Source organism: Mustela nigripes, chromosome 18, assembly GCF_022355385.1.
Source record: "Mustela nigripes isolate SB6536 chromosome 18, MUSNIG.SB6536, whole genome shotgun sequence".
NCBI lineage: Eukaryota > Metazoa > Chordata > Mammalia > Carnivora > Mustelidae > Mustela > Mustela nigripes.
Window position 1 is genome coordinate 3,394,728 of NC_081574.1, and position 27,328 is coordinate 3,422,055.

General features: G+C 42.6%; 1 protein-coding gene across 1 annotated transcript in view; it reads right to left on the bottom strand.

Annotated features, from left to right (window-relative positions):
• The window catches only part of CSMD1 (CUB and Sushi multiple domains 1), a 1,942,714-nt gene that overhangs the window by 990,107 nt on the left and 925,279 nt on the right, over positions 1-27,328 (bottom strand). Inside the window, exon 4 of the mRNA XM_059384481.1 lies at positions 25,372-25,566. Coding sequence (XP_059240464.1) covers positions 25,372-25,566 — 195 coding nt within the window. The remainder of the gene's footprint in view (positions 1-25,371; positions 25,567-27,328) is intronic.

Sequence of the window (27,328 nt, forward strand, 5' to 3'; positions counted from 1 at the left end):
TGGCCGGGTCCGTTACGGGAGTGAACAAGTGGTACATCTGTATGGCGACTTTGCTGGAAATAGGAGGAGATGATACAAGGAAGACGAAGAATAGAAAATGGAAATAAAGAGAAAAAAATTAAAGAAATCGGCCGAGATAAAAACATATATATTTGTCCTAAACCTGCAATCACCATTGTGTTTTCTCTGATAGACATTTTAATGCCCGCAGGATAGCTTAAAATGTACGACCGTTAAAATCACGTCAGCCTAAATACACGTAGGATGTTAGGATTTCTTAATGCGGCACTTCCCATGAACTGTTACAAAATTCTGTGTAGATTATCGGATAGAAATCTTGGCGAGTTCAGAATTAAGCACATAAAACAAAAAATATTTCATGACACTCACTGACTAAAAACTTAAACCACAGAAAGCTCTCTTTACTACAGAGTATGGTAGAAACCTATTTGTGTATGTTTATCTGTGTGTGGAGGAATATTTAAAAGCAATTGCAATGGCACCTCAAATGTTTCTCCAACAGAATATTTTAGTTCTTTATTTTCTTTCCTCTTTTTGTAACAATTTTTTTTCTAAACTAACATTTTACTCATCTGTACACATAAAAGCATTTAAGGAAGAGTAACATATCGAACATAAAAAGAAATAGTTTTATTATTAGATTTATAAAAATCTATCAGTAGAATGATGTACAGATAAAACAACTGAGTAACCATCTTCCAAAGTATATTTGGCCTTAGAAAATTTAATTTTAATTCATTAATTTTGGAAATCATATTAATTGTGAACTTGCAGTACAGCTGCAAGAGATATTAAATTGCCTTCTTCTAACATATCACTTAATGATAAAGGCTTTGTTAAGTAGAAATGGGAGCCTCTCTCTTAATGCAGCCTGTTATGAGGACCCAAATACACAGGAGGATTCGGGATATGATAAAATGACCATCATCAGTGGTGGGAGAAAAGTGTATTAACAAAGTGACTAGGAAAAGAGAAATTTGAAAAATCATTTAGAACAGCCTCATAGAAAATACATAGAAAAATTAAAATGTTTAGAGTATAAAATAATAGGTAAAAGAGCAGAATACACTGTATTATCAAATAATGTATTAACTAAACAAATTATGCTATTAAAACAAAAGAAACATTACTATAAATGAACCTACCTATATAAATAAATTGTTTTCAAAATAAATCTAAAAAATAAAATTCAAAATAAAAAACAAGATGATGAAAAATATTTACAACATAACAAAGGGTGTCATTTATACTTACTCGACTCACATTTTTAAGAACAACTGATTAAAAAAAGATTGTAGATGGCAATTTTAGTAAGAATGAATGTCGGGAAGAAATCCTAAACACAGACAAAGTTCAGCCTCTCGTTATCAGACACTAACATTAAAACAATGGGGGCGCCTGGGTGGCTCAGTGGGTTAAGCCTCTGCCTTCGGCTCAGGTCATGATCCCAGGGTCCTGGGATCGAGTCCCGCATCGGGCTCTCTGCTCAGCGGGGAGTCTGCTTCCTCCTCTCTCTCTCTGCCTGTCTCTCTGCCTACTTGTGATCTCTCTCTGTCAAATAAATAAATAAAATCTTCAAAAAAAATTAAAACAATGGTGAATACTTAGTTTTAAAGTACATTTTTTAAAAAAGGGAAATATCTAAGGTAAAACTGACACCATCCTTTGCTCCTGCATATGGGTAAGTGCACTGACGTGAAGCTGTCGGGCAATCTGATGACAGACCTGAGCGATGACGCACAGGCTGTTCGTGTCTCAGGCAAGTTACTCAACTTGGGGTCTTACACATATTGAATACACTTTAGGTGCCCTCTTGATTTTCCATATTCAGTCCTTTCCTTTATCTGGAGCATTTATTGCATCTTTTCAATACGTCTGAGAAAAATTATTGTTGCTATTCCTATCTTGCGTTTGTCAAAAGAAAGATTCTGGCTGTTTGTGAAAAACACACAGCTGGAAAATGTTAAAAAAGTCATGAAGTATCAGTAAGATCAACTGCGTGGCATTAAAATGAATCAGTATAAACATTATTGCAAATCATTACAAACACAAGTTCTGCTTTACATCAGAGCAAAACAAATTGGCCAGTATTGAGGTGTCTGTGCAGCAACACTTTAACAGCACTTTCCAGGGACACCAGGGTGGCTCCGTCAGTCAATCCTTCTTGGTTTCCACTCAGGTCATGACCTGATCTCAGGGTCATGCCATCAGCTGGAGTCAGGCTCTGTGCTCGTGGTGGCAGGGGGCGGGGTGTCTGCTTAGGATTCTCTCTTTCCTTCTCCCTTTGCCCCACTGCCCACTCGTGCACTCATGCTCTAAATAAATCTTTACAAAAATAAAAAATAATCACTTCCCGGCCTCACTTCCTATTTATTACCTGTCCCTGCTTCCTGAATCACCTCCCAATTAAATTGGTTGCTGAGTCTGGACCCCAGAGTCTGTGCTCATGGGACATGGGCCAAAAAAGTCTAGGTGTGAGTGACGGTGAATTTGATGTTCGACTTGTTTGGGCCACAGGAGCCCGGGTACTCAGCGGGGCGTTGCTCCAGGGAGATGTGTAGGAGAGCTTCCAGAAGACTTGACCATCTGAATTTGCAGGTACAGTAAAGCAGATGGGTCTGTGCCGTGTGGGCCTCACCCCATCCCTTAAAGATCTGAAGCACAAAAGGCTGAGGACGGGAGAAGAGGCCCTCTGCCAGCACGTCCAGGAGCTGACACATCCACGTCTCCTGCCTTCCGGCTTGGATTCTGGCTGGAACGTACCCCCACTGGGCTCTCCCGCAACTCCCGCTAGACACAGTCTCCGCAGTGGCATCAGCACATTCCTCACAATAAATCTCTCTATGTTCCTCAAAGTCTCAAACTAAATCTCAAAAGCTTGTATCATATTACATTTACTTTTGTTTCCTACTATCTATTACTAAAAAGTGCCCCAAAATTACATGAAAGGAAATTGGACTTTCCTAGAGAAACGGCTGTTGTCTTCATGAAGCCTGAGGGGGAGGCAGTCATTGATCTGTGATCTTTCCACTGTGCTAGGACAGTGAGTCACCTCAGCCTGTCTTACGGCCTCAGGACGGACTCGACTGTAGCTCAGGACCTCCTTGTGGACTGCGTTTTGTTGTGATCCGTAGCGGGAGAGCATCGCAGAGCGGCAGCCTGGTGGGTCCGGAGTCTCAGAGACACTCTCCATGGAACGGCTCCAAGAAACGCGCGGAGACACGGCATCACACATCCCTGTCCTGGTGTTTAATGACACGACCAGTTTCCGAGGGAAACATCTGAAAATCTGAGATAGCCACCACTGCAGGAATATTGGCGCATAATGCCTCTCCAGGCATCCCCTCGGGAAGGATCCAGGAATGAAGACGGCTCTAGGAGGAGAGCCCTGCATGGGACCATGAAAGCTATCTCCCGTGAAAGCCCTCGCCATTTTTAAATTCTCACTGAGAGAGGACACGGTCATGGCTTCTCCACCTCGCCACTGTGGATACGCTGGGCCACATCATTCTTTGTCCAGACACGATGCCCCACGCATTGTGGCACACCCGTAAGCATCCTAGTCTCTGCCCTTGAAGTGCCAGAAACATCCCCAGTTGTGCTGACCAAAACTGTCTGCAGACATTGCCAAATGTTCTTTGCGGGACAAAATCGTCCCTCACTGAGAACCATTTACTTAGATGAATGTAATTAGTGCTCTTTTCAGGTCTTTTCAGTGGTACTATATAGAACAGGAAAAATTAAATAGGACAAATCAAAGCCATTAAAATGCTATGGAGTGTTCTTTCCGTGAGTCAAAATTAAAAACCGATCAGTACGTGGCTTACTTGAAGGCATTAAAATACAGGGGAAACATACACGGCCTTCGCCTTAAATAGTCTGCTTACATATAATAATCTAGAAGAATTAGTGTGGGTACAATAGTATTTGAAAATGGTCTCATTTTGATACATATCACATAGATTTTTCTCACATAAATTTTTCTCACAAAGAATAACCTAAGAATGTAAACTTAATTAGGAATAATTCTCTAAACTAAACTATTTTATCTCTAGAAAAACCAAAATAATCAATAGCAGTATAGTAGATTTATTGTCCTTGTTTTCATGTATCTTCAACCTTAGGGTTAGTATTTTGATGGACAGTATGTGTGTGACATAGGTACCTTACTTCTTTTATATGACAAATTATATTTTTCAAATATAATTGATCTTTGAGAGATCTTTGATCTCTCAAAAGGAGAGATCACTAGTCACACACAAAAAAACTTAGAGCCACCGACTTTTGGAATCATCTCTCATCACCATTTACACACTTACGCACGTGGACACAGACACACTCACACGCGCACACGCAGCGGTCCTCGGTACCAACCCCTCTTCTAGCCGCCACCCTTTCTCAGTCATCTGTTCCACCCAAACCAGCCAGATGGATTCTTTTAAAATCTAACTTTCACCTTAACATTACCTGCTCAAAACCATCACACTCCCGTGACCACTCGGAATCAAATCTACGTGGTATGTGATCCGATTCCCGTGCCCACCCCACCTGCCGGTGCCCCTCTGTCCCTTGCCTTTGCTTCACTCTGTTCTAGCGAGGCGGCCTCCTGGGGCGGAGCCATGCTTCTAACCCAGAGTCTTTGCTCCCCTTGCCCCTGCCTGAGACAGGTGTCCCCCTCCTGGGCCCCGTTCTCCGACTCCTGAAGGTAAACCAGCACCCACTTCTGGTCACTCCCGTCTCCTCTCCCTGCTCTGGCTTACTTGTTAGCACTTGGCTAAGTGCAAAGCATTGGCCCATAAGCTATATGGGCTTATCTTTGGACTGGTTTACCTGGTTCTAGAAGGCAGCCTGAAACTCGTGAGCTCTCTCCACGCCCTGTCGCCGGGCAAGGAGGCCAGCCTTCTCCGAGCGGCGGCAGTTACACGGCGCAGGATCCAGTTACTGGAGGGGACCCCAACAACTTGTATTTCTGGGGCTACGTGTGGCATCCTAAGACCCCATTTCTAGAACCAGCAGTAGAAAGTGGGCTTAGTTAGAGATATGGGGGGCTTTTTCAAGTATAAAGTTTGAACAACTGTCTCAAAAACCACAAGAAGCCAGCCTCCAAGCAGAGGTATTTCAGACAAAAATTAATTGCCAAGAAAGTTTTATCACTGCAGCAATTCATGCGGGGTTTGGTCGGCACGTTTGCTTGGCTTTGTTTGTTTTCAGCAAGTCGCTAAAGCACAAGACCAGGAATGCTCATTTTATACTCAGCCGAGCAGCGGAGAAATTTCAAGAAGAATTTATCTCAAGAAGAGATAAAGTCAAGGCAGGCAGAGAAAGCAAATAAATCAAAGCCAAACATTGAGGAGACTGGGAGCAAGCTTCCTGAAACCCGGAGAAATTCATCGGAGGCCCACAGCTAGCCACCTGGTGGACGCTCCGAAATCACCCACACAAAGGAAAATGTATTAAAACAGATAAGTAACTGTTAAAATAAACTAAATTATTCTAGTCGATATTTAAATAATATAGTGATATTGGTATAAGCTAAGCTCCATGGATATTAATATGAATAAAATACATCAAAATTTTACTTTAATATTAATTTTGCTGTACCAGAGGGATTGATCTAGAAGCTGACAACTGGGAAATCTGACATAGTAAATGGTATTTATATTCCCACGGTGTCCCACCTCTCTTTATTTTCTTTCTTTCTTGTTTTTTAGTCCGTTAAATGGATTAAATGTCCATGAAAATGAAGGCAGGTTCTAAAGTGCCAGGTACATGCCTGACTGTCAAAAGGGATATACTACAAATTTTTTTTTTTTTTTTTCAAGAAAATAAGGCGCATTAACGCTGAGCCACTTCATTAGTTTACAAATTGTGCTCTTAGGACGTCCACATAAAGATTACGAGCAGCAAAACAGAGTCCGGCAAAGTGGGCTTTGACGCCCATGACAAATTTCAATCAGAGTAATTATTTCCTTAAATCACTTTCCTATATTGAGGGTTCACAAAAATCTTTCACTTGAAAAGAAGCTTCTACAGCTCGAAGGAGTCTGAATGCCATCAACTTAATCCAAGAAGAAGATAAGGTTTTTAATAAAAGATGTGTTTGAATCTAGTGATTTCTGGAAGTGGCAAAAATAATTCTGACTGTAAGCAAAAATCAGAGCGCACTCTTTCCCTTGAGGAATTTCCAAACTTCCACAAAGTTTCATTCTAAACTCTAAAAGTATTATATGCCTTGCCTGGGTATAAATGTTGCTAGGAATATATCTTAAGGGCATAATTCAAAATACAGAATAAAACATTATTTAGAGACATGCCTTACCATATTTATCATAAAGAAAAATAGAAACCACCTGAAAGTTTAACAACGATACATCATTAAAGTACGCTGTCTCTGAACCACAGGCTCATGGCTGATTTTACCAAACATTTGTGCGATGGTTTAAATAAATTCCTGAGTTACAAAGGGCAAAACGCAGGGTATACACTGGATGGGCAGTCTCTGGACAATTTTAAAATTGTATGGACAATTATCCAGGAGAGGAAAAAAAGGAATACACACATAAGCGCACACCTAGTGTTCAGTTTCTAATATTAGGAGATATCCTCTAGCGTCCTCTGCCTAAGGCTGTGTAAACCCCAGTGCCCGTCACAACCCTGAAGTCAGGGGGTCCGGGTCTGAACGGAGTTTTCCCACTGGCTTTGGTGTAACAAGGTCTTCCCTTCTCTCTGCCTCAGTTTATGTACCTGTAAACAGAGAGGATGATGCTCTCTCCACAGATACTCACTGATTCACAGGCTGACGTGAGGGTTAAATGCATTATTAGCTGTAAAGTGCGAGAAAAATGGAGGCGAAAACTGTCTTCCCCATAAAAATAGCCATGACTAGATCCTCCCACTTGGCAGACAGCAATCAGTCAACCACAGTTCATTAAATTATTTTTGAGCATTTTCTCGTAAGTTTTAAAAGATATGCTGCTTTGGGTAAGACTGCATTTCCCAAGTCCACGTGCTGCTTTCCCCAAAAGGAAGGGCTGGTCCCGAGGGAGAGAGTCACAAAGAGCTGAAGGTCGGGGAGCAACTACTTTCCCAGACTTCTGCTGCTCTAGGGCCTGGAACGAAGGGCGGCCCCAAATGTACTTGTAATGTTCTCATAGGTACCACCACTTATGTTGTATCTGAGACCATTAAGACATTATCCTTTTAAATCCTTTATGTTGTGGCGGCCGGGGAGCTCAGTGGGTTAAAGCGTCTGCCTTCAGCTCAGGTCATGATCCCAGGGTCCTGGGATTGAGTCCCACATGGGGCTCTCTGCTCAGCGGGGAGCCTGCTTCCTCCTCTATCTCTGCCTGTGATCTATCAAATAAATAAATAAAATCTTTAAAAATAAAATAAAACAAATTATTAAAAAATAAATAAAATAAATCCTTTATGTTTGTATATGGTCACCGGAAGAAGTAGTGGTCTCCTGGTCACCCCACAGCCCCACAATCCCTCAAAGACCTATGCATCTCATGGGTTTGACCTCCTACCCTTCCCAAGCTCTTGACTCTTCCCCTAGGTCCTGTGAAACTCAAGGTCAACTATCAGTAAATGTTCCTACATCTTATCCCTTCTGAGGCAGTTCCTATTTCTGTAGAGGAAACCCAGATGTCTTCTGAGGTGGTACATCCCCTCAACACTTCCCACATGGCCAGCGTTTGCTGCCACGGCCAGGTACTGCTGGCTCTGGCACTGGATAATGTCTCCACCTATGTACATCTCATTCCTATTTCCAGATAGTTTATTTTTTCCTCCCTGTAGTGCCCCAGCTTTGAGACTCTGGTCCCCAGAATCGAACACCTTCATCCTTTAGTCGCCTGCAAAATTCCCAAGGCATCCTCATTCCTCTTTGGATATGCCTATCTCTGGCACACGGCCACTCTGTCCAGCTCCATGCTTGGTCTTATTCTTGATTTCCGTATCCATGCTGGATTGTCCTTCGAAGACTGGCTTCTCACGTCACTCACTACCTCTTCTCCAACCCCAGCTCCAAGCCACCCTTTTGTCCCAAACCCAGCCTTCCATCTTTTCACCATGACACCTCATGGTTTTCCAGAGCTGCATTTTCCAGAGCTGCATTCCAGAGCTGCAATGTCCTGTAATCAGACCCCCATTTTCCTGGACACCTGGTCTTCAATGACTCTGTGGCTTCCCTGGACCTCAGAGTTCACTGATCTTGCCACTTTCCACTCATTCCTTCATGTCCTTGTGTCTCCTCTTGCCATCCTTAGATTTCCAGCCATTATTTAACTCTTTTTCCCTTGTCCTTGCTGAGGTCCATTGTCAATACCTTAGGTTCAAACTTGGGCCAAATCCACATTTATTCCCGTGTAGTTAGATATGGCTGGAGAAAAAGCAAAACCAGAAATATGCAGATGGGTCTAACTTTAAATCGATGACCAAATCCACACTGGCTTTTGAGATGGCATTCTTCCTTCATTTCCATCAGTTTCGAGTCTTCCTTTTGGGGGATGGCCATTTCATAGTCCCTTCATTCTTTGCTTGCCAACATGCCCCACCATATTCTTATCCTTATGTAGTGATTTCAGTGTTCTGTTCACTAAAAATAAAATACAATCTAAAGAAATGTTATAATCTATGGATACCCCATTTGATCCCCTCCTCGTACTTGTGCTCATAAAATATGCACCCTGTACACACCAGAAAGGTTCCCCCCAGTGTTAACATGTGTGTGTGTTCTTGCTTCCGTCCCCGATCAAGCTCCTAAGCCCAAGCTTCACCACTCTCTCCTCTCTCAATATGATCCTTTTCTTTAGAGAATTGTCCTCAGCATAAAACATTTTATAACTTACCCCAGTTTTCTTAAAGAAACTACACCTTGAGTCCACATCTCCCTCCAGATTACACACACACCTCTAGTCTTAATTTGAAAAAAAAAAAAAAAAAAAAAGTCCCTTTCCCAGGCACACATTTCAAAAAAAAAGTGTCTATAATTGAAATCTTTAATTTTTTTCTCATCCTCTCTTGAACCCACTTGACTCATGATTTTGTCCTTCCTGGCTCACTGCAGCTGCTCAAGGAGCAACAAATAAATCTACAGTCAGTTCTCATGTCACATAAGCCCTCAGCAACACTGGACAGTCATCCATTTCCTCTTCCTTGAAATGCTTCTGCTTTTCCACTAGACTTTTAAAACTTTCTTTTAAACTTTGAAATAATTACAAATTCACAGAAGTTTTCAAAAACTGTAGAGTGATCCCTTCTCTCATTTTCAACCAGTGATTATATCTTCCATATATGCTACAATAAAAATGGCACTGGTACAATGTGTACACACATTTATTCACTAGGAGTCTTAGGAACTACTCTTCTCAGGCTTGCTCTGACCTTACTGGCCATTTACACTCAGCCCCACTTGTGTTTCATGCCACCCTCCAATCCTTAGCACAATGCCCGAGTTTCCATCGCTAGACCATGTTCTTCCCAGACTGCATCCATCCCTTACGGGTCTCATCCAGGCCCAGCTGCATGGGTTTCAGCTCCATCTCTATGCGGACAGTCCTTCAACTGGTCTTTTCCCAGATCTGTCAATTCCAGATCTCTCTCCTGAATTCAGTGCCGTGTAACCAACTACCTACATGATGCATCCCCACGGATGTCTAAACAGTCTTCCAGACTCACACCCAAGTCACACTCCTGATCCTTCCCTTTCCAAATCTGAAATTTCACCGACGTCTCCACTTCAACAGATAGCAACTCCACTGTTCCAGTGGCTCCGTAAAAAGGTCTTGGCATCACCCCTGGCTCTTCTGTTTCTTTCACATTCCAGGAGTGCAGTGCTGAAGAACCCTATTGGCCCTTTCTTCAAACTATGTTCTCAGTCCAGCTGGATCTCGCAGTATGCCTACCACCTTGCCATCACCTCTCAAAATAACATCTCTCAATCTGAATATTGAGATGGCTTCCTAACACCTTCTCTGATTTTGTCCTCCCCACCAGATTCTCTTCTCAACAAAGCAGCCAAGTAATCCTCTTAAATTCTAAGGCAGATGATGTTAATTCTCAAAACACTCTAATGCCCTTTCATACTGTTCACAATAGAAACTAGTGTCCACGTGTTGGACCACTTCTTTGACCTCCTTGTCCAGCACACCATTGTCCAGTCTGCTTCGGCCATACTGGCTGCCGTCATTCCTCGTTCTCTCGCTGTGTGTGCTAGTCTCCGGACCAAAGACCTGGCTGCTTCCTTGATCTGGACCACGCTCTTGATATTCCTGTAGGGTTTACTCTCTTAACCTCCACAAGGGGTCCAAGTGAGGTCGGTTTTGCCAAAGACAGAGGTTTCTCAGGATATAGGACTTTAGGTGCCAAAACTGGGACAGCCCTGGACCAAACAAGCAGCTGGTCACTGCAGCTCTGAGTCAAATGTCACTTATTACTATTAGATATGTGACATATTCGTTTTAACTCATCTCTTTATGTATCTATGTAATCAATCCCCAATGAAAAACAGTATTTCCATGGCAGCTGGGATTTTTCTTCTTTTGTTCATTTTGTAGTCACAGCTTCAGAAACGAATGGACGCAAACTACAGCTTGTGGACCACATTTGTCCTCATGTTTTATATATAAAACTTTATTGGAACATGGCCATGCCTATTTGTTTAGGTAGTACCTATGGAAACGTGTCTCTACAATGACTGACTATGGTAGCTGATAGAGAGACGATATGGCTTGAAAGACATAAAATATTTACTACCTGACCCTTGATAGGAAGAGTTTACTGACCTGACAGGAGTGTATCTGAACACTCATAGGTCCTTGATAACTAAGAGTTTCATTAAAGAATGAATGACTGAATACAAATAGTAAACAGGCATGTTCTACTGGAAATCAAAAGACAATTAAAGCAACTTTGGGACATCATTTTGATGCTACTAAATTCTCAGCAAATTAAAAGTGAATATTAGCATCGAAACTGAGAGTAATTGTGGAGAAACTCCTTGCGGCATGGAATTTTGTTGAGCAAGTGTGCACGGCATAAATAGCATTCTTAGAACTCTGTCCTTAGGAATGGATTAAATAGAACAAAAGCAAAGCTATATGTACAGAGACATTAATTATAGCATTATGTGCTGCAGCAAACATTGGAAACACTCATTATGTTCAATTATGGGGAGAGAAATAACAATTTGTATAATTTTGAGGATATTGAGAATAAAATGCTATCAATTAAAACTTAAAAGTTTATAACACTAATCTTGCAAAAGAAAAAAAAAAGTCATATGCTCTATGATTTCAAAATCCGAGCTTCTCAGAGCTTGAGCTGGTCTCCTGTGGTCTCTGTTCTCTCTCTGCATCTCAGCTCTTCCATGCTAAAGTTTACAGTAACCACAGCAATTATTCATGTGGTGCACTTTGAGCATCTTATGGAATCCTTACCAGTTCCATGAGAGTCAAAGTATTAGCCTAATGCGACAGATTCAGAACCAGAGGCTTTACAAGCAAAGAGCTTGTCCGAGATGTCCCAGCTCGTATGTGACAAAGCAGGATCTCCAGCGATCAAGTCCTTCCCACTCAGCACGCCCGTTACTACCTGTCCCAGTCAACAGCATTGACCGGGGGCGGGGGGGTGGGGTGCGGTATTTATATGAGCACTAGTTATGCTCGGCTCTATGACTGAATATGGAAGCCTGGTATAAAATCACAGAAAAATACTATAAATTAACCCACAAAATTGAAAAATAATTGGCTCATAGACACCTGTGATTATAATTTAGAGTTGTTACAAGACAGTATTTAATGAGATAATGTTATTTTTAAAAAAAAGCACTTAGGGGGCGCCTGGGTGGTTCAGTGGGTTAAGGCCGCTGCTTTCGGCTCAGGTCATGATCCCAGGGTCCTGGGATTGAGCCCCTCTTGGGATCGAGCCCCACGTCAGGCTTCCTGCTCAGCGGGGAGCCTGCTTTCTCCTCTCTCTCTGCCTGCCTCTCTGCCTACTTGTGATCTCTGCCTGTCAAATAAATAAATAAAATCTTAAAAAAAAAAAAAAGGCATTTAGCAGAAAGCGTGTAGCAGACTGAAATGAAAAACACATGAACCAAATTTACTATAATCTTACGTTGACATATATTTTTGATACCTCTTCCCCCCTCTATTTTAGTAAGACTTAGACTTGTTTATTGCACAGTATGCAAGAAAACTACTTAAAACAAAACTGTCCAAAGCCATTCAAACTTAATTTAGAGCCAGGTTTCTTATATGAAGATTGTCACACTCAATCTTACTTTGTAATGTGTGGTCCTGACATGACAGATCATTTAAGATGCATTTGATGTTATTTCGGTAACATAACGGATAAAAACACAGCTGTGTTTTAAATGTCACAGAATTTATAGCTCCCATAAGAAGCATGACTTCTCTCCCTTCTCCGCCTCTCCAGCTACCTCTTCCGAGCCTCTCTCGCGCCCCATCACCAGCCATGGAATGTCTGCCATTAAAAAACCTTGAGTGACATTTCATAAAGCACTGGCAAGTGACATATTGTTATTTCCAGTCACGTTATGGGAGGCTTATCAATTAAAGCAATCTGCAGCCCGAGACAGCGCCCCACGGACCACAGGCGTACATTACTGAGTCTGTTGAATCGAAGGTGCTCCTGAAACCGGTTCCTGGTTCTTCACTTTATGGCATCCTGGCTCACTAACGATCATCCATTCTTTGAAGAAAAAATGCAACCACCCCAAATGGATAAAATCAGTCATCTCTTTAATAAAAAAATTAAAAAAAAAAAAAAACCCTAACAGCTGTCATATCCGGTATGCTTTAAAACCATCACATAATACTGGCAATGTGTTTTGACACATTTAGGTGAATATTTATCTTAAATGCATGTGTTCAGACAGAAACAAGGTTAGACTTTATGGAAGCTCAGCTTCCGATACTCACGCATTTGCTATTATTTGTAATAGTTGACAGATCATGCTACTCAACAAAACAAAAGCAAACAACCTCCCCTTCAACTTTCCCCAGGAAGGAGGCAGCAGTCGGCAGGAAGTGTAAAAGGCATGAAGAGAGAACCAGCTACAGCACCAACCGTCCTTGTAGCCTTGGAGAAGATTCCTTGCATGTCAGGGAATTCAGTTCCTCATCACAAACTATGGATCTTAACTTCAAAATTTAGGACAATATAGATTAGTGGATATAAAGTTCCGAATATGACACCTGCCACGGAGAGTTGCTCTAAATAAAATGGTTGGCCATGCCGTCTCTCCTTCCCCAGGGCTTTCCCTCTTGAGCATTTCACAGTTACCTTAAAAGATTCCACTGGCTGGAAATAGAAAATAAAGAAGGGACAATCATTGGCCAACGACCTCTCAAATATTTTTGTATCTTGCCCCAACTGCCTCCCAAGGGGACTCTACTTGGAGCCAGAGCGCCTCCCGCTTGGCGCCACACCGAACACACTACCGGGCCCCATCTGCTCCGTCTTGCCTCTCTGGCCAAGGTGGGGGGTTCCTGGGACAACAGGCAAAGGGTGAGGTTCGGTAAAGGCCCTAAAGTTGCAAGGAAGAGAGAAGAAAAGAGGTTTGTACCAGCTTAATCCAAAGAAAACCTTTCCCAGAGCAGGAAGGCCATCAGACTGAGAAAACAGACCACTGTCTGCTTTGTTCTCTCCAAGATTGATTTACTCTGCAAAGAAACAGCTTTCACCAATCATATTTAGCCTTTACAATAAAATAGGAGAAAGGCCTTATAGCCAAACAGCCCTCTACAGGCTTAAGGTTCTCTTGAGCTAAGCTTGCACAAAGGTTTTCATTTGCAACCCTGCTAGTCACTTCCAGGGGACATTCTGAGGACTGCGTGGCTTCAACCCTTTGCACCTCCACAAAAGACACAAAAGACCCAGCACCACTTTCCCCTCCTGGCCTCCGACTGCCTTTGTTTTGCTCCTTTCTGGGCCCACAACCTCTGAAAGGCCTGCGGGGCTGGAGACTTCCCGCAGTGCTGCACGCAGGGGCGGGTGAGGGGCAGGAGGACAGTGAACACTCTCCCGCACTTTCGTCTCTCCAGGGGGAAACTGAGTCACCTGCTGATTCCGACAGCACATCTCCATAGAAGCCGTGTTCCCCCTGCCCCTCCCCAGGCTTTTCAGGCAGGGCTCAAGCACCGCGTTCTCAAGAAGAGAAGGTTGAATTCAAACTCAAAGTGTTTATTTCCAAACGAAAACTTAAGATTCTTTTTTTTTTTTTTAAGTTTTTTTTTTTTTTTTTAATTTATTTATTTGACAGACAGAAATCACAAGTAGGCAGAGAGGCAGGCAGAGAGAGAGGAAGAAGCAGGCTCCACGCTGATTAGAAAGCCCGATGCGGGACTCGATCCCAGGACCCTGAGATCATGACCTGAGCCGAAGGCAGAGGCTTTAACCCACTGAGCCACCCAGGTGCCCCCTTAAGATTCTTTTAAAGACGTTTATTTTTCTTGTAAATTAGAAGGGCACTGGCAGAGCACCGCGAGGACAAAGGGCATGAGACGCCCAGGTTCAGATCCTGCCTCTTGCTCCTGCTACTCGGTGACCTCAGAAAAGTCACTTCACACCTTGGTGCCCGAGACTCTGTAAGAAAAAGGCCCTACGGACACTTGGAACTTGAACAGTTGCTGAGAAAATTAAATGCAAGTATATACGTAAGGCATTATATGTAAGTATATACTGCTCGCATTATCTATTTTATATATATATATAATATATATATATTATATATATATATAATATATATATATGCATTAAATGCAAGTATATACTGGTTGCAGCTAGAGATTTTACCATCCGTATCACAAAGTTTTCTTAAAACCTTACATTTTAAGTAACCAAACTGAAATGTCCATCTCCTGAAAATGAATGCTGCTCTACTTGCTATTCAGATACTTTGAGTTTGATTGAGGATTCCCTTACGAGAAAAAAACTCTAGAAAGAATCTACATCTGGAACATCGCTAACTCTACCCTGTCACGCGATGCATATGCGTTTGGATATTCATGTGTGTGTTGTCTATGTGATTTGTGTCTTACCAATGCCTTTCTATTTTTAAACCTTTAGAGAGAGAGATGAGCCTACAAGCAAAGGGAGAGGCAGAGGGCGAGGGAGAAGCCGAGTTCCCACTGAGCTGAGAACCCTACACGGGGCTCAGCCCACGATCTGGAGATCATGACCCGAACCAAAGGCAGATGCCCCAACCATCCCAGCCACCCAGGCGCCCCTTGCCAATGCATTTCAGTAGCGACCCATAGGATGAATGACCTGTTCCTCCGTGGACAAACCCCCTAGTAGGCCCTTCATCTCTCCTCCGTCTGAGCCTCCCCTCCATTCAATTTCTCTCCTTAAATCAGCCTGACAGTTCTTTCTTTTTTTGTGCCGTACATTATCAGTGATGCACGAAGACCTTCTGAGGGCTGCCACCACAGAAGTCCCGCACTTTACGTGAATTTACTTTCAGATCGTTTGTCATTGGGCTTCATTCAGTTAATTCCAGAATCTGATGCTGCGTTTAAGACTGAAGGCAGAAGGGATAGGAGTACTTATAATAGTTTATAGAATTTCATAAATTTATAGATTCATATTTATAAATTTAAAAATTTATAGAACTTTACTATGTCAGCTTCTTTGCTAAGCACTTTACCTGGATTATCCCACTTCCTCTCTACACCAGATGTATGGAATAGGCGCTTTTACACAGAGAAGGACGTTCAGGGCAGAGAGAGGGAAGGGGTTTGAGCAAAGCTACCGCACAGGGCTGGCGTAAACACAACTTGCTCCCAGGTAGCAGCCTCGCCCCTGAAACCCTACTCTGCTTCCTTCACCTTCTTTAGTGCTGAGGACTTTGCAAGGTGCCTAGCCTAGGCCATGTCCCATAATTCTCATACGAATACTGAGAATAGCATCTTTTCAAAATATTTGCTTTTTCTCTTTATAACATTGTGTAAAGATTGGGTATGTGGCCTCTGGTGCTAAGCCACTGGGTCCAGACATCACCTGTGTTGGTTTCTGGCTGTGTGAGCATCTGACTGTAGCGTATGTAACAGTTTACAAATGGGAAAGCTAGACCCCAGAATTAAATCTAGCTTTTCCCCTCCCCAGAAAGTCTTCCTTTTATTCATTCATACTTTTGAGATTTTATTTATTTGAGAGAGAGAGAGGGAGAAAATGAATGGGGGGAGGGGCAGAAGGAGAAGGAGACTCCTAGCAGAGCAAGGAACGGGACATGGGGCTCGATCCCAGGACCCGGAGACCATGACCTGAGCTGAAGGCAGATGCTTCCGCTACTACTGGGCCACCCAGGCACCCCCTCACCCCCACTGGTTCAGACTTTTCGGTCCTACATGCACAAAGCTGTTTCCAATTCTTTGCTTACACCGCCAGCTAATCTGCACCTTCTTCAAAGTTTTCCATAATCTTCATTCATTAGACCCAGTGTCATTTGCTCCAAGTCAGACGGCATCTGAAATGAGGTTCCTTTTGAGAAACCTTTTCGGATCAATCAAGAGCTAGCTCCCTCTTATCTCTTACCTAAACTAATTTTAAAAATAGACTCTACTTTCCGATACCATTCAGCTCAAATCTGCTTCAGCACTTGCTGCGGAGTTAAGGGAAGAATTCCAATCAGACCATGACACAGATTTGTGTACTTCAGACCCATTTTCTTATCAGTCCTTATCATGAACCTACATCTCTATACTGAATCTACATCATAAGTGAAAATGAAGCCCACTCAGCAGCACGACTCCACGTGCGTTGACAATCGGTGTGCCAGGGACAAAGAATACTAAAACTCCTCTGCCTGCAAAGGAAATCTGAGCCCTTGGAAACAGCCGTCACCAGCCTATGTGGCAGATGAGAATGTGAAATACGGCTTCCACACTGAGGCATGTTGCAACTGTGACATACACACCAGGTTTTCCAGAAGAGTGTGGAAAAAACACAAACTACTTCATTAATAGTTTATGCTGATCATGTGTTGGGAAGTTCATGTTTGGGCTATGTCTTGTTAAGAAAATGTATTAAAATTAATTTCACCTGTTTCTTTTTTACTTCATCAAAGTAATTAGTGGGAAATTTTAATAACGTGTGGCAGCTCATTCTTGCATCATATTTCTAGGGGAAACACTGTTCTAAACACTGAGGAATTGGGTTTTATTAGGCATTTGGCAGCTGCACATCCCCTTAATCCCTGCAAAGGTGATGAGCGTCACATCCCCAAACAGCCACATCACACCCAGAAGCAGCTCTGAGGTCCAGCCTAGCTCATCTCGAACCAGTGTGTCTGTGGCGTTTTTCTACACCGAGTGTGTTATCTTTCTACCCAAGAAGATTACAAATATAGTTTCTTCCCTCAAAAAAATCTTTCACATGTGTTTGCTTTCTTAAAAACCTCTCCATTTTCTCTTTTGACATATGCCTAGGAAACATGACTTCTTTAACGTGAACCGAACCCTTCAGTTACAAACTTCAAAGTCCAATTGCCTACACGTGTGCACATGCGTGCATGTGCGTGTGTGGATGTGTGTGCAGAAAGAGAAATCATACCTCAGCAGAAGACACTAATACACTTAAAATGACCCAAGAATGCTTTAACACTTCTGGGAAGAGATGTTCTCCATGTATAAGTTTATACTCATCTCTAGTGTCCATCAATGTGGACGCAGACATGAACACTTGCACGCGTGCTCAGGCTTAAAGGATTTGCCTCTGAAGTAACAGTTCTTAAGAAGCCATTTGAGGTGAACCGATGAAAGAGGAAGACGCTGGATTTAGGAAGGAGCGGGCAGCGTGAGCGGGGTGGCGACGGAACAGCCTGGGAAGCCAGTGCAGAGCACTTAAGGGACAGCTCAGGGAGCAGGAGCCCTTCCCCGGGCAATGGAAGTACAATCCCTGGGAGCAGTGGCAACCAGAGACTTCAGGAAGGACAGAAAGCTATGGTCTGTGAAATGTGAAGCAATCTGGTTTACCAGAAAGTCTATGGCCTTCAGGAAGAAGAACAGAGTTTGCTCCTAGTAAAAATTCAAACATGTAAAGTAGGAGACATCCGTATTATTTTGACAACACGTAAGTTTTACTAATGCACAAGGGGAAAAATAGAGATGATTCAAAATTTTAGGACCAATGGAAGGCAGTCGTGGCGCAACCAGGCCAGCCGTTGACCCAATCTGTCTCTTCTTCCTCCTGACCAAGGAAGATCCAACTCCTCACCTCCTTTCTGATTAGGTGTGAACACAAGGGCTGAGTCTAACCAACACGATGGACATGCGGGGACCTGCTCTACTCACTCCAGCTTTGTCCTCCCGCTGCCAAGTGCGTGCAGACAAGGCTGGCAAGTCACGGAAACCCAGATACACAAGCCCCCAGATGATCAATTGTATCAGAACCAGTTGCTAGTCAGAAACATTCATGTGGTGGTAAACATGTGCACACAACATTTGCGTTGGAGCTTGCTAACAGGACATTAGCTAAGTAAGGTATAGAAAGCAGCCTTGGTCCAAATGTGAAACAAAAGTAATTATGGCATTATTACGAATAATGAGGCTGAGAAAGAACTCATCTGAACTCTGAGTGGCACAGAGGTCGTGATATTGGCTTATAGAGGAGGCAACGTGATTACAGGCATAATACTTAGCTCGGCAGTGGAAAAATATTTACATAGTTATAATAATATGACTGTTTATTGCTTTTCAGCCTTTAGACAAATTAAGAAAGACTTGATTATGATTATAACATAAAATGTAAATGTGAACAACTGTGATATTGCAAAAGTTCTACTACTGCCGAGAGAATAAGACAAGAGGTAAGGATTAGAAGGTCCACCAGAAAGGGCGAGGCCAGCTACCTGCTCTCTGCCAGTGCCGTGCTTCCTTTCAGCTTGAGCTCTGTCCCTGATCAAGCCTCGCCTAGGCCTTTGGTTTTGGGGTCTGGCCTTGTTTCTAGCATTTTTGGCCCTCAGACATCAATTCTGGGAGCATATTTTGGCAACCATGAAGAAATCCTAAGACAAGACAGGGCTTAGTGGGGTTGAAGAGTCCGGACGTGAAGCTCTGCTGGCTCGCTACTGGGGGCGGACAGCCGTCCCAAGGCCAGACTAGGATGCTCCAGGATGCAGGCTGGTATATCAGCCCGAGGACCGCGGTTTCACAAAGCACCAGTGAGCGGCTGGCATTGCCTGTCACTACCAACCAATCAAGATGAAACCCTTCCAGCCAATCAGGGTGAAGCCCTTTTCCGGCTTCCTCCTACCGCTAAGTAGACTGGGAACCCTAACAGACTATTCCACCGTGAACCAGAGTGGGCAGGTTCTCAGTACAAGCAGGGCCTCTGCTCTGTTCGGAGAGACAGCATCACTGCTCTCTGGCTGTGCCAGGCCTCCCTCAGCTTCAGCTGTAGCCCCACTAAAGCCTTGCCTGTGTATTTGGGGGGGAAAAAAGATATACTGTGTATTTAAATTCTTAAGATAATAGGCAGAAATCTGAATTAGGAGAAACAAAAGAAAATGTACAGAATCTTAAAAATAAATTAGGACAAACAAGATGTAGATGAGTATAACAGATCTTAATACTCAAAGCAAAATGTCAATTAAAAATTTGATAAAAAAGAATGGTATAACCAGTTATAATAATAAAAAAGTAGTCAAATGCATATGAAAAAAGTGCTCCACATCACTCAGCATCAGGGAAATACAAATCAAAACCACAATGAGATATCACCTCACACCAGTCAGAATGGCTAAAATCAACACGTCAGGAAATGACAGATGCTGGCGAGGATGCGGAGAAAGGGGAACCTTCCTACACTGTTGGTGGGAATGCGAGCTGGTGCAGCCACTCTGGAAAACAGCATGGAGGTTCCTCAAAATGTTGAAAATAGAACTGCCCTATGACCCAGCAATTGCACTACTGGGTATTTACCCTAAGGATACAAATGTAGTGATCCAAAGGGGCACGTGCACCCGAATGTTTATAGCAGCAACGTCCACAATAGCCAAACTATGGAAAGAACTTAGATGTCCATCCACAGATGAATGGATCAAGAAGATGTGGTATATATACACAATGGAATACTCTGCAGCCATCAAAAGAAATGAAATCTTGCCATTTGCGACAACATGGATGGAACTAGAGCATATCATGCTTAGCGAAATAAGTCAAGCAGAGAAAGACAACTATCATATGATCTCCCTGATATGAGGAAGTGGTGATGCAATGGGGGGGGTTGGGGGGTAGGAAAAGAATAAATGAAACAAGATGGGATTGGGAGGGAGACAAACCATAAGAGACTCTTAATGTCACAAAACAAACTGAGGGGGGCCGGGCGGAGAGGGGTAGGGAGAGGGTGGCTGGGTGAAGGACCTTGGGGAGGGTATGTGCTACGGTGAGTGCTGTGAAGTGTGTAAACCTGGTGATTCACAGATCTGTACCCCTGGGGATAAAAATACATTATATGTTTATAAAAAAATAAATTTTTTTTAAAAACCCGTCAAATGTTATCAAACTATCTGTGGCATAATGGTAGTTTCAATGGGGTGTTTCTTTTCATAGTAGTTATTATTATAGTAAGTAATAACCATATTAGTTACTATATTACTTACTATAATAAGTAGTAAGTTATTACTATTTTTTAAATTATGTGTGTATGCCACTTTTAGTAAACAAATTTTAGTAAAAGCAGGATGATATAATCAACTGTCTTCTTATATTGTTCAAGCCCCAAATTTATAACCTATGTCAGCACAATTTGAAACCTCCTCTCTTTCATTACAAGAATAACTGTGTTTCCCCTGCCTACATCTCAAGGTGACTGCAGATACAAACAGGTTCATGAATTTATGGTCTTCAGCATATTTGCAAATTGAAATTATATAAATGCCATTGTTAGATGCCTTTCTATGGGAGTTCATAGGAGTTGTGCACATGTTAATACAGACTAATTTGTAAAATGCAGAATAGACAAAAATAAGATATTTAAGACCGCTTATAATTGATAATGTCCAAAGCTATGACTTCAGGGATCTCAGCTCTGTAATAGCTGCTAAAAGTTATTTTATAAAGCACTCTGCAAATACAAAGTGTTCCATCATTGAAAGCATCAAGGCACATCAAAGGTGATGTTTAGCGAAGAAAGAGCATGCATCTTTGGCTGGAGTGGACTAGCGTGTTCTTGGAGCTGGCTTATTTCAAATAGCACACGCCTGTTGCAACTGCCCTGTCATTTATGCAAAACATAAAACAAAACTTAAGCTATCTTAATCTCTTCTATGCCCAGCCATAGCTAAGTTCCCCAAATGTCTCTTATATCTACCTAGCCTCTATGTGACTGTACTCACGGAATAAGGCAGCAGATGTAAGATCACACTGTACTTGAAAAGTGAGGTCCAGAATCAGAGCGTTGCAGCGTCTTCGGAGAGGCAGGAAGGAGGGCCGCACCCACTCCATGCTGGGATGATGGGAGGTGAGGACCATTTGCTCATGGGGTTGTTTGGGATCAGATAAATGGTTTCTCATGAAGGAGCATTTTCCAAATGCAGATCCTTACCGATTTCCTTTCTACCTTCTTGATCATGCCATAAATCTGGGGACAACACCCTGCTGTTCAGTTTCCGTTCAAGAACAATCTCTTCTCTTTTGGATTTTATACTCTATGACCCTCCAGTGTCCTGGGGACCAAAGGAATATGTGATATATCCTGGCCTCTGATGTTAAAGTGTTTTTGATTTAATAATAATCAATAATAATAATGAGGAAAGCATAAAGCAGATGAAGAGGACACTTAAACTCGAAGCTCAGCGCATCTGTTATTCATTCTATCTACTTCCTTCTTTCCCTCCTTTGTATTTCTGCGCTAAGAACCCACCAGACTTGCACAGGCAGGAACAGCAAATCTTTGCAAGATTGGAAGAGACCATAGGAGCCATAAGAAATAATGGACTGAAATTAAGATACAGATGTTAAGTTGAAAACTCCAGGATAAATGGGGAAGACTGAAACAGGATGCCTCCAGAAGAAGGCAATCTAGACTCTCACCCTGGAAAGACGTCATTTTGACGCAGGTCATAGGAATTAGAGGAATCCATTGGAAGCAGAGCTGGCTGGTCTCCTCTTCTGTTATGTACTAATTTCATTGAATACATGGTTCTGCCATCTTTTTTTAAAGAGTATCACGACTCTAGAAATGATACACACCTTTAGGAGTCATTGTTCAGGTTAAATGCTGTCCCTGGGAGTTAATATGTACATTTTTCGGCACTCACAAGAAACACTGTAACGGGATATAGTGGTGTTACGGTTAAGTAGCATCATCAAGAAGAATCCTCCAGTGATTCCTGGAACTAAACAGCTGGAAGGTTGGGGAAGCAGAAAATATACTCATTTCATTTTTATAAATAATCTAAGCCCACTTTACTGAAATCCATTTATGTCTTCCCTAGATACGCCATCTACACGTTTATAAGAATTAGGTCATTGTCTTTTGTTTTTTTTTTCTCTTGGTGATTCAGTTACCCAGTTTGATGACATACTGTTGCAGCTTTCAAATTTGTTTCATAAAATAATTGTATCTAATTTAATGCCTTTTGAATTTGCTACTAGCCCAAGCACTGGGAAAAGCAAAATAGAGGCATAAATGTAATGATCTGTAATAAAGGGAAAAATATTTATCTTGACAAAAGTATATTAATATAGTTGGAATTTAATAAATTGGTGACAGAATAAGAATGATTATGGGTTTAAAGTTATATTAACTTTGACTTTATAAGGTTTATAATTGTGTAACTGATAAAGACCCTTCAATTAAGAAGAAAACTCCTTGGGAAGAAAGAAGGGGCGATTGTTAATATTGACTTCTTACATTTTCAAGCTTGTAACGACTCCTTATGTGGTACTCAGCATAGTTCTACGTCCCTATCACGTCCCGGGGGGATCAGGGATAGCGGTAAGGGGAAAGAGCCACAGACCCGGCTAAATTTTAATGTAAGGGAAATCCAGGGTGTAGTCACAAAGCCTGTATGACTCCGTACTATCTCCTGGGAGGTTAGAGACTAATTCAAGAAGCGATGTTAAGACAGTATATTCAACTATAAAATGGTAACAAAAATCCATGCTGTGGCAGAGGACTTGTTTTTGAAGCAAGCTCAAAGGAGGTTGCAAAGTAAGAAATGACAGAAACTGGGACTTTAGTGTCAACTTGATAAATTAGTAAGATTTATGACCCCACGGGAGATAAACAGGTAAACTGTGTAACAGGATAAAAACAGCAAATGTTTGCGATTAAGCATGGAGTCGTACACTGGGAAGGAATTCTTTGGGAGGAAAAAACAATAACCGGTGGGTCGGGTCTGCCCATTTCTGTGGTGTAAAGCTTCCTTGCATGGGGACGTCTGCCTCATAGCGGGGCGTGAGGAATGCAGAGCAGAAGAGACGCCGCCATCTGTAGCTGTGAGGAAAGCCAGTGTCCGGGAGCCCGGGCAGAACACTGCACGTGGGGAGAGAGGCGTCCGCCTGTGTCCGGGAGCGCTGGCAGACGACATTCACCGTTCAGCCAAGCCAGGGCTGTCCTGGGGCACGTGCGTAGCCACGACGAAGACTGGGCACGTCAGACCTGCTGAGGCCCTGAAGGGGTCTGGCTGCGGGAGAGAGGGGGCGAGGGGCCATGCGTGCTGGGAAGGATGGCCAGGGAGTGGGAACAGAGATGAGTGAGGTTCAAAAGGGAAAGGCTGGCACCCAGGGGACCAGGGAAGGAAGCCGCGGGAGCGCCCGTGTTTCCCGGAGCTCTATTACCTCCCACCCAGCAGTTCGGTTACTTCTCATCTACTACCCAACGGTTCCCTATTGAGAGGGAACAATGGTGGGACCAGGAAGACGGCCCGCAGTTAGGAGGGCCTGGTGGCAGGTCAGCAGTTAGTTGAGGAGAATCGGGAAGAACAACATGTCAATGGAACCAAGGCCTGGGTGTTGAGTACACTGTCCTTTTGACAAAATGGAAAATAGGTAATAGCAGTAAAGGAAAGGAGAAAAAGAGGGAGAGAGATGATGGACTTTAGAAATACGCAGCGGAGGTAAGCATTTCCAGAGGAAAAAGAGACGCTTGGAATAGAAAATATTCCCAATGGGATTTCTCCCAGGTGGAGGAATTCCTGGAACACGTTGTGCCTGAACTCCATCAACTGTGAGCTAGAACGCCTCGGGCAAGTCCCATTTCTTAACTTCGGATTCCTCCGCTGCAAAAGGAATCTGCCGTGGAACACCAGCTTGGGAAGGTGAGACAGGAAACCACGGAAGCTACCAGTCCGGACTAGCCACCAGCAGGGGCCTGGCACAGGACGGTAGCACGGGCAGCAATAAGCCATCCTGCAAGGAGTTAGCAAAGTACCCATTACGCAGCACAGACGGAACGGGAAGCCCGTGGGTGACAAGGCTTTGCCCTGCGAGGTGTGGAGGCTGAGGCTGGGGATGTGCCCAGCTCTGAGCCCAGACTGGAGTCAGACGTGGCTGTGAGCCTCAACCCCACTGCCTGTGTCTGGGACATGTAGAAAATACAAATTGTGTTTCTTTATCTGTTAAATGAGCGTCTAGAGTTATTATTGCCATGGTTGCTGTGAGTATCGGAGCGATCCCAGTAAAGCAGCTCTGCACGTTCTCTGGCCTCCCGGTAAAGGCCGTCATAAAGGTTGGCCACACTTGTTATTTTTGAAACCCTAAGATGAGTTTTTTCTCAGAGGACTCAGAACTTAAGAGTTACAGTAAGCTCACTCCTAAAGTTATGGGAGCAGTAAAATAATGTTATGGAAAAGGCTAAAAATCACAAGATGTGTCAGGAAAGAAATTCTAACCTCGCCCCAAATCATGTCGCTGAGCACTTGGATACAGTGTTATTTTTTACAGTCACCTTGTTTCAAAGGTCTAAGAGAGTTGAAAGAGTCCTCAAAAGGGATCCTTTAATTATCAAGGTGTGTTTGTCATTTTCAAGGAGGAAAAAGATAAAAGAGGAACCGTCAAATCAAGAAGTACATAAATGTGCATAGAAAATCCTAGAATGCCTGGTGGAACAGCAAACGATAACATTATGCAGAAGACCATGAACTTGAGAAACAGACGGAAGAAAAATGTGGGTATTTAAGGAACATCATCTAAGTTTGTTATTGGCTTTGTCAAACTTAGGTCACGTGGAACATGACTTCTAGGAACGGATAAGCTTGCATGCCAAGAGCCAATGGGAGGGAGACTCTTTTCACTCAGTGGGAACTTCTTCACCATCAGGATCAAAGCCATGTATTGATTCTGGGTTGCTAACGCCATCTGGTCATCTGGGACTCACCCCTGCAGAAGGGAGCCGGGAAGTCCCACGAAGCACCATTCCCAGGGCTGACAATGCAGGTCAGAACCGCGTGGCCTTCCAAGACGTAGCCGGAGAGGCAGCTGTACCTGATCTTGTCCCCGATGTTGAACCTTGTTCCGTGCAGAACTCCTTTCAGGATTTCCCCCGGATTTCCACATGTGTGGCTAGGTAAAACTGTTGAAAGAAAAAAAGAAAAAACAGAAAAGTTAAAAATATTTCTGTGGAGATCAACGTCTACCCCAAAATACGCACTACATTTGAATGATTCAGATTAGCAAGCCCAGTATAAACACATTTTCATTTTGCCTGAAAAAAACAGAGAAAATGTATTCATGTTTTAGAATATCTACCATTTAACCATGTTGAAAGATCCTTTAAAAATTAAAAATAAAGGCAGTTTGAGAGGAAAAATACAGTTCTGCTTAGCTTCTGCCTTCTTGATGACCTCCAGATCATTCTCTAATTAGGAGACCCTACAGTCTCCTGGAGTTAGCAGCCGGGTCACACAGTGGGGACACGGACATCTGAAAACGTGGGATCAGAAGTACAGCATCAGAAACATCAGAAAATTGGGATCAGAAATACAGCAGAAACGAATATTCATATCACGTTGGTCTTTATTCCTTTAGGACCAACACTACCAAATACACATCACTAATCAATGCTTAATAAATGTTTGTGGGACAGATGACGGAATTAAGGAATAAAGTGAAGATTTGTTAATCTAACAGACTTTAAAAAAAAATCACACCACTATTATATTCCAATTTGACTGTTAGGCTTCATACATTTATAGTGTCTGGTTGACAACAAAGTTTTATCTACAATAGTTTTGACGAAGCAAGTCCATGAGAAAAACCTTGGTTCTGTTCTTTCCGGACCTGCTCACTTTTTCTGTGCAGACCATTCTCTGCCTAATTCAAGTGCCTTGAAACCTCATCAACAGGACGGCATTCCATACTCAGAGCATAATTTTGAACTTAACTGATTCACTGTTAGGTTAAATGGATCAAGCTGATGATTGTTGGTTCCTATCTACATTTTCTGGTTTAAATTCAGCCTATGATCGCTAAGTCAGAGCTATCATAAAGTAGTGAAGTGAACCAAGGGCCTGCCATTTAAGAGAGAAATGATTTGGGGGGTTCCTGGGGAGGGGGGCTCAGTCAGTTAAGTATCTGACTTTTGCTCAGGTCATGATCTCAGTGTCCTGGGATCAAGCCCCAGGTCTGGCTCCCTGCTCAGTGAGGAGTCTGCTTCTGCCTCTCCCCTGCTCATAAATACAATCTTTTTGAAAAATGATTTCCAAAAGAGCATTTCCAATAAACCAATTATTTTATGTCTCTACTCTTTTTTTATTTTTAACATAGATCTGGGGTGGATTTTGATATATGTGTATAAAGGAATGCAAAATATTGCTCACTTTGTAAACTGAGAAATAAAACTTTCCCAATGAATGGGAAGGGAATTTCTGTGATTTCTAAAATGATTTTTATTATTACGAAATTACTTAAATAGGTACAAACTAAGCTATGTAAAAACACTTAGAGAACAAATATTACAACTTCAATATGTAATATTGACATGTTTATGAAATCAGTTTACATAGTCAAAGCGTGCTCAGCTCTAGATTTTTTTAAAAAATTTGTGAAACCAGTCTGCAAAAACCTGTTAGTTTAGACAACACAACAGAAAAATTCACTATAATCCACAATCTTCTTTGTCTTTTATAAAAAAGAAAGTCTGTATTTAATTCCACATTCTCTATCACTAAGGCAATAAATTTTTTTTAAAAAAATGTTGTTTAAAAACACTGTTCTACTGTTCTGTCTCCAACACTTCTAAGGTAGAAAGTTTCAGTTTTAGCTAGGAGGACCACTTCAGTCCAGGATGCAGGACATCTGCTCAGCAGCAGAGCTGGGGATCTGAAAGCCAGAGA